Source organism: Cydia fagiglandana, chromosome Z, assembly GCF_963556715.1.
Source record: "Cydia fagiglandana chromosome Z, ilCydFagi1.1, whole genome shotgun sequence".
In the NCBI taxonomy this organism is placed as follows: Eukaryota; Metazoa; Arthropoda; class Insecta; order Lepidoptera; family Tortricidae; genus Cydia; species Cydia fagiglandana.
In genome coordinates this window covers 41,172,927-41,188,116 of record NC_085959.1, presented here as the reverse complement: position 1 = coordinate 41,188,116, position 15,190 = coordinate 41,172,927, and the positions used below count along the sequence as shown (strand labels likewise).

Sequence of the window (15,190 nt, the reverse complement as noted above, 5' to 3'; positions counted from 1 at the left end):
CCTGTAACTTCTAAAATAAGAGAACGATAAAACTAAAAAAATATATATGATGTACATTACCATGCAAACTTCCACCGAAAATTGGTTTGATCGAGATCTAGTAAGTAGTTTTTTTAATACGTCATAAATCGTAAACCGCAATTTTATTATATTTCTTGCTGCTACGGAACCCTTCATAGGCGAGTCCGACTCGCTCTTATAGTTTGTGTAATGAAATTTAGCTGTACACTATGAAATTATGTCATTTATTTAACGAAAATTAGTCATACAATTCATAATGTAAAACAATGGAATTAAGTGGGTTGTCTTGTCTGGTAGTCTAGCGTGTGTTGACTGCTTTCAGAAAGTCAAACAACCTGGTCGTTATGATCTTATGATTGATTTCTTTTAGTAACGAACGTAAAAATACCTCAATAGGTCAATTTCTATGCACATAGGCCTTATTAAAAATTGATTCGCGATATATATTTATAAGTATAAGGTTTCGTTATAATGCAAATCAATTGTAAACGAATTAAAATCTTTGACTAGGTATGTATTTTGTAATCACTGTTTTGAAATAGAAATATATTGGTTGGTATATGTGCATTGAGTGTTCGGTAAGCAATTAATATAATGCTCCTGATTACGATTGGTTCTTAAAATAGCTTTTGACCCAGAGTCTAGACTAGTGATAAGAGATTTTGCCGCTTTACACAGCGATTTCCATTTTTTGTATAAGGAATTTTATATCTGGTGCCATTGTATAAAGAAAAATAGTCATACGTGAACATATTTGGTGTATTGGTGTAACGAAAAATAGTTATAAATTTATTTATTTGCGTAGATTTGGTTTATAGTTTTTTTTAAGTACTCAGTCAGTATTAACCATCAAATAATTTTAATATAAAAAGTATTAAAATTAGGTATAGGCAGACTAAAGGCTCAAAAGAGCGATTTCATCCAAACAACTCTTTAGTAGGGGATACTAGTCATATATCCCTACTAACACAGCACACTGGCTAAACCAGGCTGAATGTAGACAGGCAAAACAGGCCATGCCTGGCATCAACAGAAGACTCCCTAGGTACTAGGTCGCTCCTTCAACTCGGTAAGATCCGAGAATGGTAGGTAACCGTGTCAACAGGTCGTGGACCATTTAACGAACATCTTTTTAATTCAGGTGATACAGACGATAGCATGGAAAGCATGGAGACGGAAGATTCTGCTAGCTCCCCATGCGGTGCTCGAATGCAGCGCAGAGGCTCCATATAGGGCAATACATCTCGGGTCTCCGATCTCCTCGAAGTCCTACTCAACATCAAAGGTTTGATAGGATTGGCTGGTGGGGCAAGCCTACCCTCCACCAATCCGCCAATCCACCAATCGTCGAGTTGCGGAAACCTGCCCGTGCTACAATACAAGTCTTTATTATAAATGTGAAACTCTGTATGTCTGTTATCTCTTCACGCTTCAACCGCTAATCTGATTTATAATGAAATTGGTATGGAGATAGTGTGTCCCGAGGAGGTATAGGTACATAGACATAGACATAGTATTTTTACGGAATTTATAATTTTATGGAAAGGAAATTTAAAACTTAAGTAATTGTCAAATCAAAATAATTTGACCAAGCCCGAGATAGCTCGAGGCATTTAGTGTTCCGTACGGCTACACATTTTTATTTTGAATAAATCAGTCACAACGCCTCTCCTGAAAATATTTATTTTATAGAAATATATTATTATGTCACTTAATATCTTAATTAAATATGCGGTCGATGACATATCTCTACATATATGTAGCAATACCCGATCAATATAACCTTAAATGAACTATGGTTACAGGTGTGACGTGTGTTTGTACAGATGCGAATGCGATACTATGTCACGGCAGAAATAGACCGAGTGCAATGCCTTCTAGCTACGTTACAACATTAATGTTTTAATGTACATGAGAAATTACGATGGCCACCGTTGCTTCATTAAAAATTTATGGCGATTGTGTATTTTTGTTAGGAAGTCATGTCAGTGCCGAAAACCATCTCGGTTTCTATACGGCTAAAGTGACTTAATTTTTATAAAGGTTTTTTCTTCTTGATCCTATAGTGTTAATTAATGTGTGTTAGTGATTTATAATGATATTTTATTATCGGTGAAAATCAAGATATCTATACCTGATTAAAGTGCTAATTTAATTGCACACAATTGAATAATTACATTGATAACGAAAATTAGTCGTAATTTTTATATAAATGCGCGACTATTTCTCGTTATGGATGAGTGGAATCAATTGGTGTACGGCCAGTCGTTATAATGACAATAATGGGATATATGTAACTAAATATAGGCCACTAAAAAAAGTGAATGGAACGAGTGACTGAAATTAAAGTAATGTCATCTTAAGAGGATAGTGGACGACCGCTGCTCCATACAAACGTAGTCCCCATTTTCCTCCCTAGATTTTGACCTTATGGAAAATATCTTTACACAATTTATTGCATATTAACCATAGCTATAGTGTATTATAGTCAAACGAAGGGAACGTTTGCATTTTTTTCGATTTTACGTTTATTATATGACTTAGCAGCGAGAAATAAACTTATTATAATTTTAAAATGCTCCTAACCCTATAATAATTAATACATCGTAAAAATCAAACGAAGGAAATAACTATAATTAACATAGGTACATCAAGTTTTGTAAAAATATTTTCTGTAATGTAAAAATACCTCTACACATAGGTTGTCTGGAAGAGATGGATTTTTAGCGATAAGACTGCCTGTTGTTTATCTACCTCTACTATTATTTCTGTTTTATTTTATTGAGGTGTGCAATAAAGAGTTGTTAAGGGGATTATTTTACTTCGATATTTAAAAATTATGTGGACTGTATTCAAACGAAATACGAGACGAGATACGAAACGATATACCGTGGAACTTAGGACAGGCTAGGTCAATTGGTAAAAGCACTCACCTTGCTGAGCTGTAGATGACGGTGCAGCTCTCGGTGGAGGCTGGCGCAGGCTTCTCAGACCTTCGGCTCGTCTAGACTTACCTCGAATCCGAGTTACCTGGACCAGCGTGGACACCGAAACTGAGCAGGAGCAGTGCTTCTTCAACTGATTAGCCTTCCACAATGAGTACACACAGTTTACAGACAAAATTGAATCTTTTAGATGAACCGAGACGATAATATTCGAAAATAATAATTAGCGCAGCGAGATGCGCCCGACATGTTACATTCGCGATACGAGAAGAAGGAGGAAGTATAGTTTTTTTTTTAAAGTTTGAACGATAATGTTGCCAGGCGAAATTATTTTAAGACTACAATCCTTAACATTTTCCGGCCACCAAAATACAACGTATTTTCCACAAGTTTGTACTGTTATTGTCAACTGAGGATAAAGTAGAATCGACATGGCTCAGGGTTTATTTTCCTATTACTATATATTTTTTACTTTAATCTAAATCTACGATAAAATGAATACTTATGACTATATGATAGTGAATTAACACTAGTTTTGCAAAGGTAAGGGACACAGTTTAACTATCGGACGTTTAAGTTCGCCCGATTCTGTGCGAACTGTGACAACACGACAAATCTCGTCACTTCCTGGATGGAGTTGTACCACCCGGCCAATTTTCCACTTCATGGGGCTACATTGCTCATTGACAATGAGCACGAGCGTCCCGACGACAATGTTTTTCTGACCATCGAACCATTTGTGGCGCTGCTGCAATGTGTGCAGATATTCGAGGTGCCACTTGCGCCAGAAATCTTGATGGATCTTTTGTAATAATTTCCATCTCTGAAGTGGACCTAATTTCGCATCTACCATGTTGCTTTCAGGCAATATGGTGAGCGGCTCCAAAGTAAGGAAATGTCCGGGGGTCAAAACTGACAGGTCGTTTGGGTCCGAGCTGACAGGGGACAAAGGCCGTGAGTTCAGCATCGCCTCAATTTGGGTCAAAATGGTATAGAATTCCTCAAATGTAAGGCGCTGAGAGCCCACGACGCGAGCGAGATGTGACTTTACTGACTTTACACCAGCCTCGGCTAACCCCGAGAAATGTGGGCTGCCGGGCGGGTTAAAAACGAAATTTATTTGTTCTGCACGTGAAGCCTTGGCCATGAATTCTTGGAGCATATTGGATGCGCCAATAAAGTTTCTACCCTGATCCGAGATCAGCCTAGAGCACCGACCGCGGCGCGAAATGAAACGGCGCAGAGCTGCGAGATATGCCTCTGTGGTGAGCTCTGAGGCCAGCTCAAGATGTACTGCTTTGGTGGCAGTGCATACGAAAACGCAAATATACGATTTAAATGTGCGTAGACCACGGCCCCGGGCCAAACAAGTATCAAAGGGACCAGCGTAATCTACTGCCGCTGACGAAAATGGTTTAATTTGATTAATTCGAAACGATGGTAAGTTGCCCATTATTGGAGGAGATGCCACTTTAGGCCGAGCGCGAAAGCACTTCATACAAGATGAAATAACCGAGTTTATAGCCCTTCTTGCCGATAGAACCCAGAATTCTTGGGCTAATAAATTTTGCAATGTTTGCAATCCAGGGTGCATAAACCGGTGATGGTAATCCTCAATGATCAACGTAGTCAACCTGTGATCACGAGGCAATAATAGTGGATGTTTCACATCGAACGACAGGTCTCCTTTAGACAGGCGACCGCCCACCCTTAGCATTCCACGCTCATCCACAAACGGCGCCAATTTCCGCATGGGCTTCGATAGAGAGTGGGGTGACTTATCTGTCAACAAGCACCGCAATTCTGAAGCGAAAGCTCGCTCCTGGACATGTTTCACGAGAAAGTGAAGAACTTTCGTAATTTCTTCAGACGACAGGTTCGGATCTGTGATTTTCGACAATGATTTTTGCAAGTTATGCATGAACCGAAAACAATAAGCGAAAATACGCAATATGCGTTGTAAAGACGAGAATCTGCTTAAGATGTTGTCAATCAACGATATATTAGAGTCTGTGAACAAACTATAGATTTTTTGCTCGTTCGAAGCGGCTTGATCAGAAAGGATCTCAGATTGCGGCCAAGATTCTTGAGGATTAGACAGCCAAGTAGGCCCCGCCCACCATAGCGTATTCTGGATTAAATCAGCAGGTAACAAACCGCGGGAGCCGCAATCCGCTGGATTATCCGAACCAGACACGTGGTGCCAATTTTCAGGGGGGACGTTCTCTTGTATGTGCGCAACCCTATTAGCCACAAAAGTTTTCCACTTTGATGGACACGAACGAATCCAAGTCAGCGCGACAGTAGAATCTGACCAAGCGTGGATATCATCAAAAGTGTGAAAATCTTTTAGAGCTTCTGCAAACGAGACAATCAAATCTGACAACAAGACAGCAGATAACAGCTCACATCTCGGGATAGAACATTTACGAAGTGGGGCCACTTTCGTTTTAGCGCAACAAAGACGCACGACAACGGATCCGTCATTTTGAACGACACGACAATAAATGACAGCACAGTAACCCTTCTCCGAGGCGTCACAGTACCCGTGAAGCTGTAACGATACGAAAGATACAACCATTCTACGGGGAATGGACAACGAGCTCATTTCCCCCAATTGCGATTTGAATTTACGCCATTCTTGAGCGATAGCGATAGGAACCTCGCTGTCCCAATCGACACCAGAAACCCATAGAAGTTGTATTAAATATTTTGCGAAAAATACGACAGGCGACAATAGACCCAGAGGATCAAAAATACGAGCGATGTCCGAGAGGATCGATCGCTTCGTACAACGACAATCATTCAAGGAGGTCTTGAATGTGAAAGTATCTTCCTTGGGAAGCCACGACAAACCGAGAATTTTTAACGATAAATCATGGACGTTTTCGAAATTGTGAAGTTGATCTGAGTACAGCTCTGAACCAGGCAAACTTCCTAGAAATTAAAGTAATGTCATCTTAAGAGGATAGTGGACGACCGCTGCTCCATACAAACGTAGTCCCCATTTTCCTCCCTAGATTTTGACCTTATGGAAAATATCTTTACACAATTTATTGCATATTAACCATAGCTATAGTGTATTATAGTCAAACGAAGGGAACGTTTGCATTTTTTTCGATTTTACGTTTATTATATGACTTAGCAGCGAGAAATAAACTTATTATAATTTTAAAATGCTCCTAACCCTATAATAATTAATACATCGTAAAAATCAAACGAAGGAAATAACTATAATTAACATAGGTACATCAAGTTTTGTAAAAATATTTTCTGTAATGTAAAAATACCTCTACACATAGGTTGTCTGGAAGAGATGGATTTTTAGCGATAAGACTGCCTGTTGTTTATCTACCTCTACTATTATTTCTGTTTTATTTTATTGAGGTGTGCAATAAAGAGTTGTTAAGGGGATTATTTTACTTCGATATTTAAAAATTATGTGGACTGTATTCAAACGAAATACGAGACGAGATACGAAACGATATACCGTGGAACTTAGGACAGGCTAGGTCAATTGGTAAAAGCACTCACCTTGCTGAGCTGTAGATGACGGTGCAGCTCTCGGTGGAGGCTGGCGCAGGCTTCTCAGACCTTCGGCTCGTCTAGACTTACCTCGAATCCGAGTTACCTGGACCAGCGTGGACACCGAAACTGAGCAGGAGCAGTGCTTCTTCAACTGATTAGCCTTCCACAATGAGTACACACAGTTTACAGACAAAATTGAATCTTTTAGATGAACCGAGACGATAATATTCGAAAATAATAATTAGCGCAGCGAGATGCGCCCGACATGTTACATTCGCGATACGAGAAGAAGGAGGAAGTATAGTTTTTTTTTTAAAGTTTGAACGATAATGTTGCCAGGCGAAATTATTTTAAGACTACAATCCTTAACATTTTCCGGCCACCAAAATACAACGTATTTTCCACAAGTTTGTACTGTTATTGTCAACTGAGGATAAAGTAGAATCGACATGGCTCAGGGTTTATTTTCCTATTACTATATATTTTTTACTTTAATCTAAATCTACGATAAAATGAATACTTATGACTATATGATAGTGAATTAACACTAGTTTTGCAAAGGTAAGGGACACAGTTTAACTATCGGACGTTTAAGTTCGCCCGATTCTGTGCGAACTGTGACAACACGACAAATCTCGTCACTTCCTGGATGGAGTTGTACCACCCGGCCAATTTTCCACTTCATGGGGCTACATTGCTCATTGACAATGAGCACGAGCGTCCCGACGACAATGTTTTTCTGACCATCGAACCATTTGTGGCGCTGCTGCAATGTGTGCAGATATTCGAGGTGCCACTTGCGCCAGAAATCTTGATGGATCTTTTGTAATAATTTCCATCTCTGAAGTGGACCTAATTTCGCATCTACCATGTTGCTTTCAGGCAATATGGTGAGCGGCTCCAAAGTAAGGAAATGTCCGGGGGTCAAAACTGACAGGTCGTTTGGGTCCGAGCTGACAGGGGACAAAGGCCGTGAGTTCAGCATCGCCTCAATTTGGGTCAAAATGGTATAGAATTCCTCAAATGTAAGGCGCTGAGAGCCCACGACGCGAGCGAGATGTGACTTTACTGACTTTACACCAGCCTCGGCTAACCCCGAGAAATGTGGGCTGCCGGGCGGGTTAAAAACGAAATTTATTTGTTCTGCACGTGAAGCCTTGGCCATGAATTCTTGGAGCATATTGGATGCGCCAATAAAGTTTCTACCCTGATCCGAGATCAGCCTAGAGCACCGACCGCGGCGCGAAATGAAACGGCGCAGAGCTGCGAGATATGCCTCTGTGGTGAGCTCTGAGGCCAGCTCAAGATGTACTGCTTTGGTGGCAGTGCATACGAAAACGCAAATATACGATTTAAATGTGCGTAGACCACGGCCCCGGGCCAAACAAGTATCAAAGGGACCAGCGTAATCTACTGCCGCTGACGAAAATGGTTTAATTTGATTAATTCGAAACGATGGTAAGTTGCCCATTATTGGAGGAGATGCCACTTTAGGCCGAGCGCGAAAGCACTTCATACAAGATGAAATAACCGAGTTTATAGCCCTTCTTGCCGATAGAACCCAGAATTCTTGGGCTAATAAATTTTGCAATGTTTGCAATCCAGGGTGCATAAACCGGTGATGGTAATCCTCAATGATCAACGTAGTCAACCTGTGATCACGAGGCAATAATAGTGGATGTTTCACATCGAACGACAGGTCTCCTTTAGACAGGCGACCGCCCACCCTTAGCATTCCACGCTCATCCACAAACGGCGCCAATTTCCGCATGGGCTTCGATAGAGAGTGGGGTGACTTATCTGTCAACAAGCACCGCAATTCTGAAGCGAAAGCTCGCTCCTGGACATGTTTCACGAGAAAGTGAAGAACTTTCGTAATTTCTTCAGACGACAGGTTCGGATCTGTGATTTTCGACAATGATTTTTGCAAGTTATGCATGAACCGAAAACAATAAGCGAAAATACGCAATATGCGTTGTAAAGACGAGAATCTGCTTAAGATGTTGTCAATCAACGATATATTAGTCTGTGAACAAACTATAGATTTTTTGCTCGTTCGAAGCGGCTTGATCAGAAAGGATCTCAGATTGCGGCCAAGATTCTTGAGGATTAGACAGCCAAGTAGGCCCCGCCCACCATAGCGTATTCTGGATTAAATCAGCAGGTAACAAACCGCGGGAGCCGCAATCCGCTGGATTATCCGAACCAGACACGTGGTGCCAATTTTCAGGGGGGACGTTCTCTTGTATGTGCGCAACCCTATTAGCCACAAAAGTTTTCCACTTTGATGGACACGAACGAATCCAAGTCAGCGCGACAGTAGAATCTGACCAAGCGTGGATATCATCAAAAGTGTGAAAATCTTTTAGAGCTTCTGCAAACGAGACAATCAAATCTGACAACAAGACAGCAGATAACAGCTCACATCTCGGGATAGAACATTTACGAAGTGGGGCCACTTTCGTTTTAGCGCAACAAAGACGCACGACAACGGATCCGTCATTTTGAACGACACGACAATAAATGACAGCACAGTAACCCTTCTCCGAGGCGTCACAGTACCCGTGAAGCTGTAACGATACGAAAGATACAACCATTCTACGGGGAATGGACAACGAGCTCATTTCCCCCAATTGCGATTTGAATTTACGCCATTCTTGAGCGATAGCGATAGGAACCTCGCTGTCCCAATCGACACCAGAAACCCATAGAAGTTGTATTAAATATTTTGCGAAAAATACGACAGGCGACAATAGACCCAGAGGATCAAAAATACGAGCGATGTCCGAGAGGATCGATCGCTTCGTACAACGACAATCATTCAAGGAGGTCTTGAATGTGAAAGTATCTTCCTTGGGAAGCCACGACAAACCGAGAATTTTTAACGATAAATCATGGACGTTTTCGAAATTGTGAAGTTGATCTGAGTACAGCTCTGAACCAGGCAAACTTCCTAGAAATTCAGGGCTGTTAGAGGTCCATTTGCGCAGATGAAGCTGAGCAGACGATAATATTTCCACCAACTGTTGTCGTAACACTAACGCATCCTCGACAGAGTCTGCACCTGACACAACGTCGTCGACATACGCATCCCTAGCCAACACTGCAGCACCTTGAGGAGCACGAGACGAAAACTCCTTTGCTAACTTCGATATGCACCAGAGCGCCTGATATGGAGCACAGGACACACCATAGGTCACTGTGAGCAAACGATAATCTTTCACGGGATCATCAGGTGACGGGCGCCACAAAATGCGCTGATAGTCGCAGTCCTGTAAATCGACAAGGAACTGCCGGTACATTTGTTTGATGTCACCGGTGAACACTACTGCATGCCATCGAAAACGAGCCAACAAGTCAAATATGTTATTTTGCAATTTAGGGCCGGCAAGCAGTGTATCGTTCAAGGACTTTCCTGAAGAATCCTGGGCGCTAGCGTCAAAAACACAGCGAAGAGGAGTAGTGGAGGAGTCAGGGCGCAAAATTCCGTGGTGGGGTATGTAATAAAACTGACCTTCAGACGACAAGGGAGGATCAACTTCCACCATGTGACCACAACTAAGGTAGTCATCCATGAAATTGACATAAGCTGTCCGAAACTGAGGATTCAATTTGAATTTCCTCTCTAAATTTAAGAGACGCTTGAGAGCTATCTCACGAGAATTTGAAAACCTGGGTTTATCCTGAGGGTCGACATAAGTTAATGGTACTACCATCCTACCCTCGGGAGTGCGACAATATGAAGTTTCCATTTGGTTTTCACACGACATTTCTGATTTCGACAAAACGATATTTTTGGGAGGATCTACACTTTCCAGTTCCCAGAAGCGCTTGATATTATTGTCTAATGATAGACTCGACACGAGATAGCACCTCTGAGTATCACCTTCTGAACCTTTATGACAACGAAAACGAGAAGTGTTAACGTTTATAGGGCACTCACCCATTACCAACCAGCCGAAAACAGTGCGGACAGCTATGGGCTCATCTGCGTTGCCCTTGACAACGCCAGATTGTAGTGCAGCAGCGAAAAGGTTGACGTTAACCAACATGTCTATAGGTCCAGATGTGTGGAAAGACGGATCAGCAAGATCTAAATCCTTCAGATGCCTCCAAGAAGACACATTCAGTGGTTCTGGTGGCATATCATGGCAGATCTTGGGAAGCACGAACGCTTCAAACGAAAATTTGCATGAGGAGTCCCCATTCGAAGGAACTATCTCACAATCGACAATTCCAAAAGTGTCAGTCGATGACAGACCAACACCGTTCACCGTTGGTGAATTATTTCTAATTGGTATTCCAAGTTTTTGAGCGCACTTCAATGTTACAAAGTTACAAGCCGAGGCATTGTCCATCAGCATTCGAATTGGTACAAAATTATTAAATTTATTTTTTATCAGCACGATAGCTGTCGAGAATAAACTTGGTGCATTTGCATTATGCACAGCCAATGCCACTTGGGTCGGCTGAGCTGTTGGTTCCAACTCCTTATCCTTTTCGAAATGCAATAATGTGTGGTGTCTGCGCTTGCAGATGCCACAAGTCACCGATGATTTACAATTTTTAACCGAGTGTGATGGCCTACAACAAAGTATGCAAAGTCTCCTCTCCTTAACCTGAGCAAACCTTTCCAATGGCTGCAGTTCCAAAAATTTAGTACAGTTATCCAATTTGTGTCCCGGTGCGGAACACATAGCACAGTTGCTCACTGGCGGCACAAGGAGAGCAGGCTTAGCCTTATTCGACACTGGCTTACTATACACTGGTTTACTAGATAATGTTAACGACTTACCAACGCTGTTCTCTAATGCCTGGCTCCGCTTTTCAATAAACGAAATTAATTCCTCATAACTGGGAATTTCTGTGTTTGATTCAAGTTGCAACTCAAAAGCTTCCTTACTACTAACATCTAATTTTGACCAAAGTGCATGGAATAACATAAAGTTCCTGTCAGGCAATTGATACTTTGATAAAATTTCTAAGTTTTCCTTAAAGGTTCGACAAACTCTAACTAATTCCGATGCAGTCTTGGACTTTGCCGCCTCACAGTTTAATATTTTTTCATAAAATATACTGGCAATCACCCTTTTTTTCTCAAAATGTAATTTTAGTGTGTTATAGGCCATTAAATAATTTTCATCACATAATGGGTAATTTTTAATTAAGTCGAAAGCATGGCCGGTAACACTCGACAACAAATAGTGCAGTTTTTCTACTGCCGGGATATTTTTACTGTGAATCAGCGAGTCAAAGATCTGGATGAACGACACCCAATTCTCAATTTTCGAATCGAAAGGAACTATATTAATTTTAGGTAATTTAACACTCGAACTTGAACCGCAACTGTCACTTTTATTTAACACTTCAGGTTTTATTTCTGCTAAACGTATTTTTATGGATTTTACCATTTGTTCGAACTGTGATGATATTTCTAATTCACTTGACCTATCACCAGCTGGAATCGCCGAAAGCAATTCAATTTGAAAGGCATGAAATTCACTTTCAAGTTTAATTACATCTTGTGAACAATAACCTTGCAGATCGGAACTCTTTATATACTCCATCCGCACGAACGCATAATCCCGACCTACACGGCTCTTGTCGAAACTTTCGGACGAATCCCCACCAAGTGTCATGTTTATTTTGTAAAAATATGTATATTGAATCACTAAAACAACAACAAAACTATTTGATTCGATAACAATGATAGGTTATGATTTTCAATTGACAATTTGTCAAAAATGACAGCTAAAAGTTGCGTTCAGAAACGTAATTAATTCGACACACAATTTTAGTCCATGAACCAAACGCTCGATAGTTTAACTAACGGAAAAACGCCCAAGCCAAGTGTTTCAATCTTACCCTCCAATGTTTTTATGATTTTACAATGAACAATTTATTGACGAAAATTGATATTTAAAGCGAAAATAACCACGGTCACCTTACAAGTTATCCGGATCGTGGGACCAAAAAATGTTAAGGGGATTATTTTACTTCGATATTTAAAAATTATGTGGACTGTATTCAAACGAAATACGAGACGAGATACGAAACGATATACCGTGGAACTTAGGACAGGCTAGGTCAATTGGTAAAAGCACTCACCTTGCTGAGCTGTAGATGACGGTGCAGCTCTCGGTGGAGGCTGGCGCAGGCTTCTCAGACCTTCGGCTCGTCTAGACTTACCTCGAATCCGAGTTACCTGGACCAGCGTGGACACCGAAACTGAGCAGGAGCAGTGCTTCTTCAACTGATTAGCCTTCCACAATGAGTACACACAGTTTACAGACAAAATTGAATCTTTTAGATGAACCGAGACGATAATATTCGAAAATAATAATTAGCGCAGCGAGATGCGCCCGACATGTTACATTCGCGATACGAGAAGAAGGAGGAAGTATAGTTTTTTTTTTTAAAGTTTGAACGATAATGTTGCCAGGCGAAATTATTTTAAGACTACAATCCTTAACAAGAGTATTTGTATTGTATTTAGAGAGGAAAATGAGGACTACGTTTGTATGCAGAAGCGGTCATCCACCATCCTTCAATTTTATTTTTCACTTATATGTATTAGCCTCTTAAGGGCCCCACAGATTACCAGTTCGCCGGACGATATCACCCTGTCAGTTGTTCGGGCGCTGACAAATTTTGCGTTTAACTAATAGGCCGATATCATTCGGCGAACTGGTAATCTGTGGGCCCCTTTAGGGGTGTCGTTAAAGTTAGTCAAGCAAATCTTGTCAGTAGAAAAAGGCGCGAAATTCAAATTTTCTACTGTTAGATAACTATTCGTGCGTACATTTTTTTAAATTTGGCGCCTTTTTCTACTGGCTAGATTTGCTTGGCCACCTATATATTGCTTATATTGCTATACGAATGTTAATATAATACCGTGTCTCTTTACAGTGACCGTCCGACGCGAGAGGAAACAGGGGCGGAACGTGCTGACCCGGGAGGAAACTGTCACGGGCCCTCTCTCCGCCCTCCGGAATGCCATGAAAAACAACATGAGGGTCAAGGTAGGAGCAACGTCAGAAACGTTCAAGTTGATAACGCAATGTAGGTTAGAAACACGGTACCAATGGGCTAGACTTCACCATGTTACCATTTCGTACCGTGTCACAGTGACGAGCTCCGTAGCGACTTTCATACTGACTGTCAGTGTAAGTGGCGGATTTCGGCCAGGCCTAGGGCGGCCAGATACTAGAGGCGCTTATATTGTGGGTGCTGAGAAAGGGGCGGCTAAGTACTTAATACTACAGGGCCTGGGGCCTAGGGCGGCAAAGACTGTAAATCCGCCACTGGTCACTGTGACAGGGTATGAAGTACTGAAATTAAATTATTGGTACATGAAAGTAGCCTATTACTTTTAGTTCTAAACTCGGTTCAAAGCTTTCGGGTGTTACAATGTACGTGTCTACCCCTGGCGCGCCGCCAACGCGGAAACGCAGCGGTGACTGATGCGCGCGCGCTCATACAAACAAAAGGTCTACAAACTGATAGAAGTTTCGCGACGCGTGAGAACATTTCTATTATGTATTTTTAAACTATTTTATAAATAAGTCTTAATAGAAAAGTGTAACTGTGGATTTGGTCACTTTCTTTACCCTAGTAAAGTCTAGTATACAAGACATTTACTTTCGGTGTTTTAAAATTATTTGGTTCATATTGAACTACGTTCCTCTACAGAAAAGAAGAAATACCTAGGTCTTGATTGTATATAGAAAAAATTATGATCGTAGTTTATGATTTTGATTCGTCTATAGTTTTATTTGCTTACACAAATTTGAGACGCAAATTCGTCTTTTAAAATTAGCTGTTTTTGCTTACCCTACTAATCGTGATAGGCCACGCTAACATCCATAAAAATAAACTTATTACTCAAAATTCGACTCTATTACTCTAAAAATATAAGCCATACAGCCCGCATTAATAAAATTGCAGATCATCTTGTAACACAATATTTATAATAGACGCAATGAAGCAGAAATAAACTTTATTACATTACGAATAACTGTTATATTAACCGCATTGGCAGTCTTATCGTAGACCTTTACACGTCAAATTATTTTTAAGTGTAAGTTGAACAAAATTCGACTCTATTTCCACAGTGTTTAGGGTGATATAGGCCGCATGTGTTAAATTTGTGAATAGGTCGCAAGCGCAAGGCCCTTCCTAGACTGAGTCATGTGTAGACAAATAGAATAATCCTAGAGATATGAAATGCTATAATATATCTGTTATCTAAACTATTAAACGGGCTGGCAACATAATTATTTAAAATAGGTACCTACGTCAAATCATCAAAAAGATAGAAGTTCTTTTTGCAACGAAAGTTGTCTAGGGTGAAATTTTAACCATCTTTCATACTCTGCGTAGTGACTTTTAAAGGACATATGAACAACTTTTATTATGAGGCCAATGTGGAAACCGCAAAAAAAAAAAAGGTCTATCCCATATAAAACAGCGGCATCACATCAGCCGGAATGTATGAAACAGATTTTTTTTTTCGCGTTTTCAGCCTTCGTCCCATACTAAAAAGTGTTAAGTATGACCTATAATGTCAATTCGTAGAGTATGAACGGTGATTAAAATTTAAATTTGACCCTGATATAAAAGCGTGACAAATTTTCTTTATACAAAGGAATCCATTAAAATGCGTACGAACGACGGACTATTGTAAAAACGTAGTA

General features: G+C 40.6%; 1 protein-coding gene across 1 annotated transcript in view; it reads left to right on the top strand.

Moving 5' to 3' along the window:
- Positions 1-15,190, top strand: part of LOC134678420 (U7 snRNA-associated Sm-like protein LSm11) — a 72,794-nt gene that overhangs the window by 16,557 nt on the left and 41,047 nt on the right. Inside the window, exon 2 of the mRNA XM_063536995.1 lies at positions 13,404-13,516. Within this exon, the coding sequence (XP_063393065.1) occupies positions 13,404-13,516 (113 nt within the window). The remainder of the gene's footprint in view (positions 1-13,403; positions 13,517-15,190) is intronic.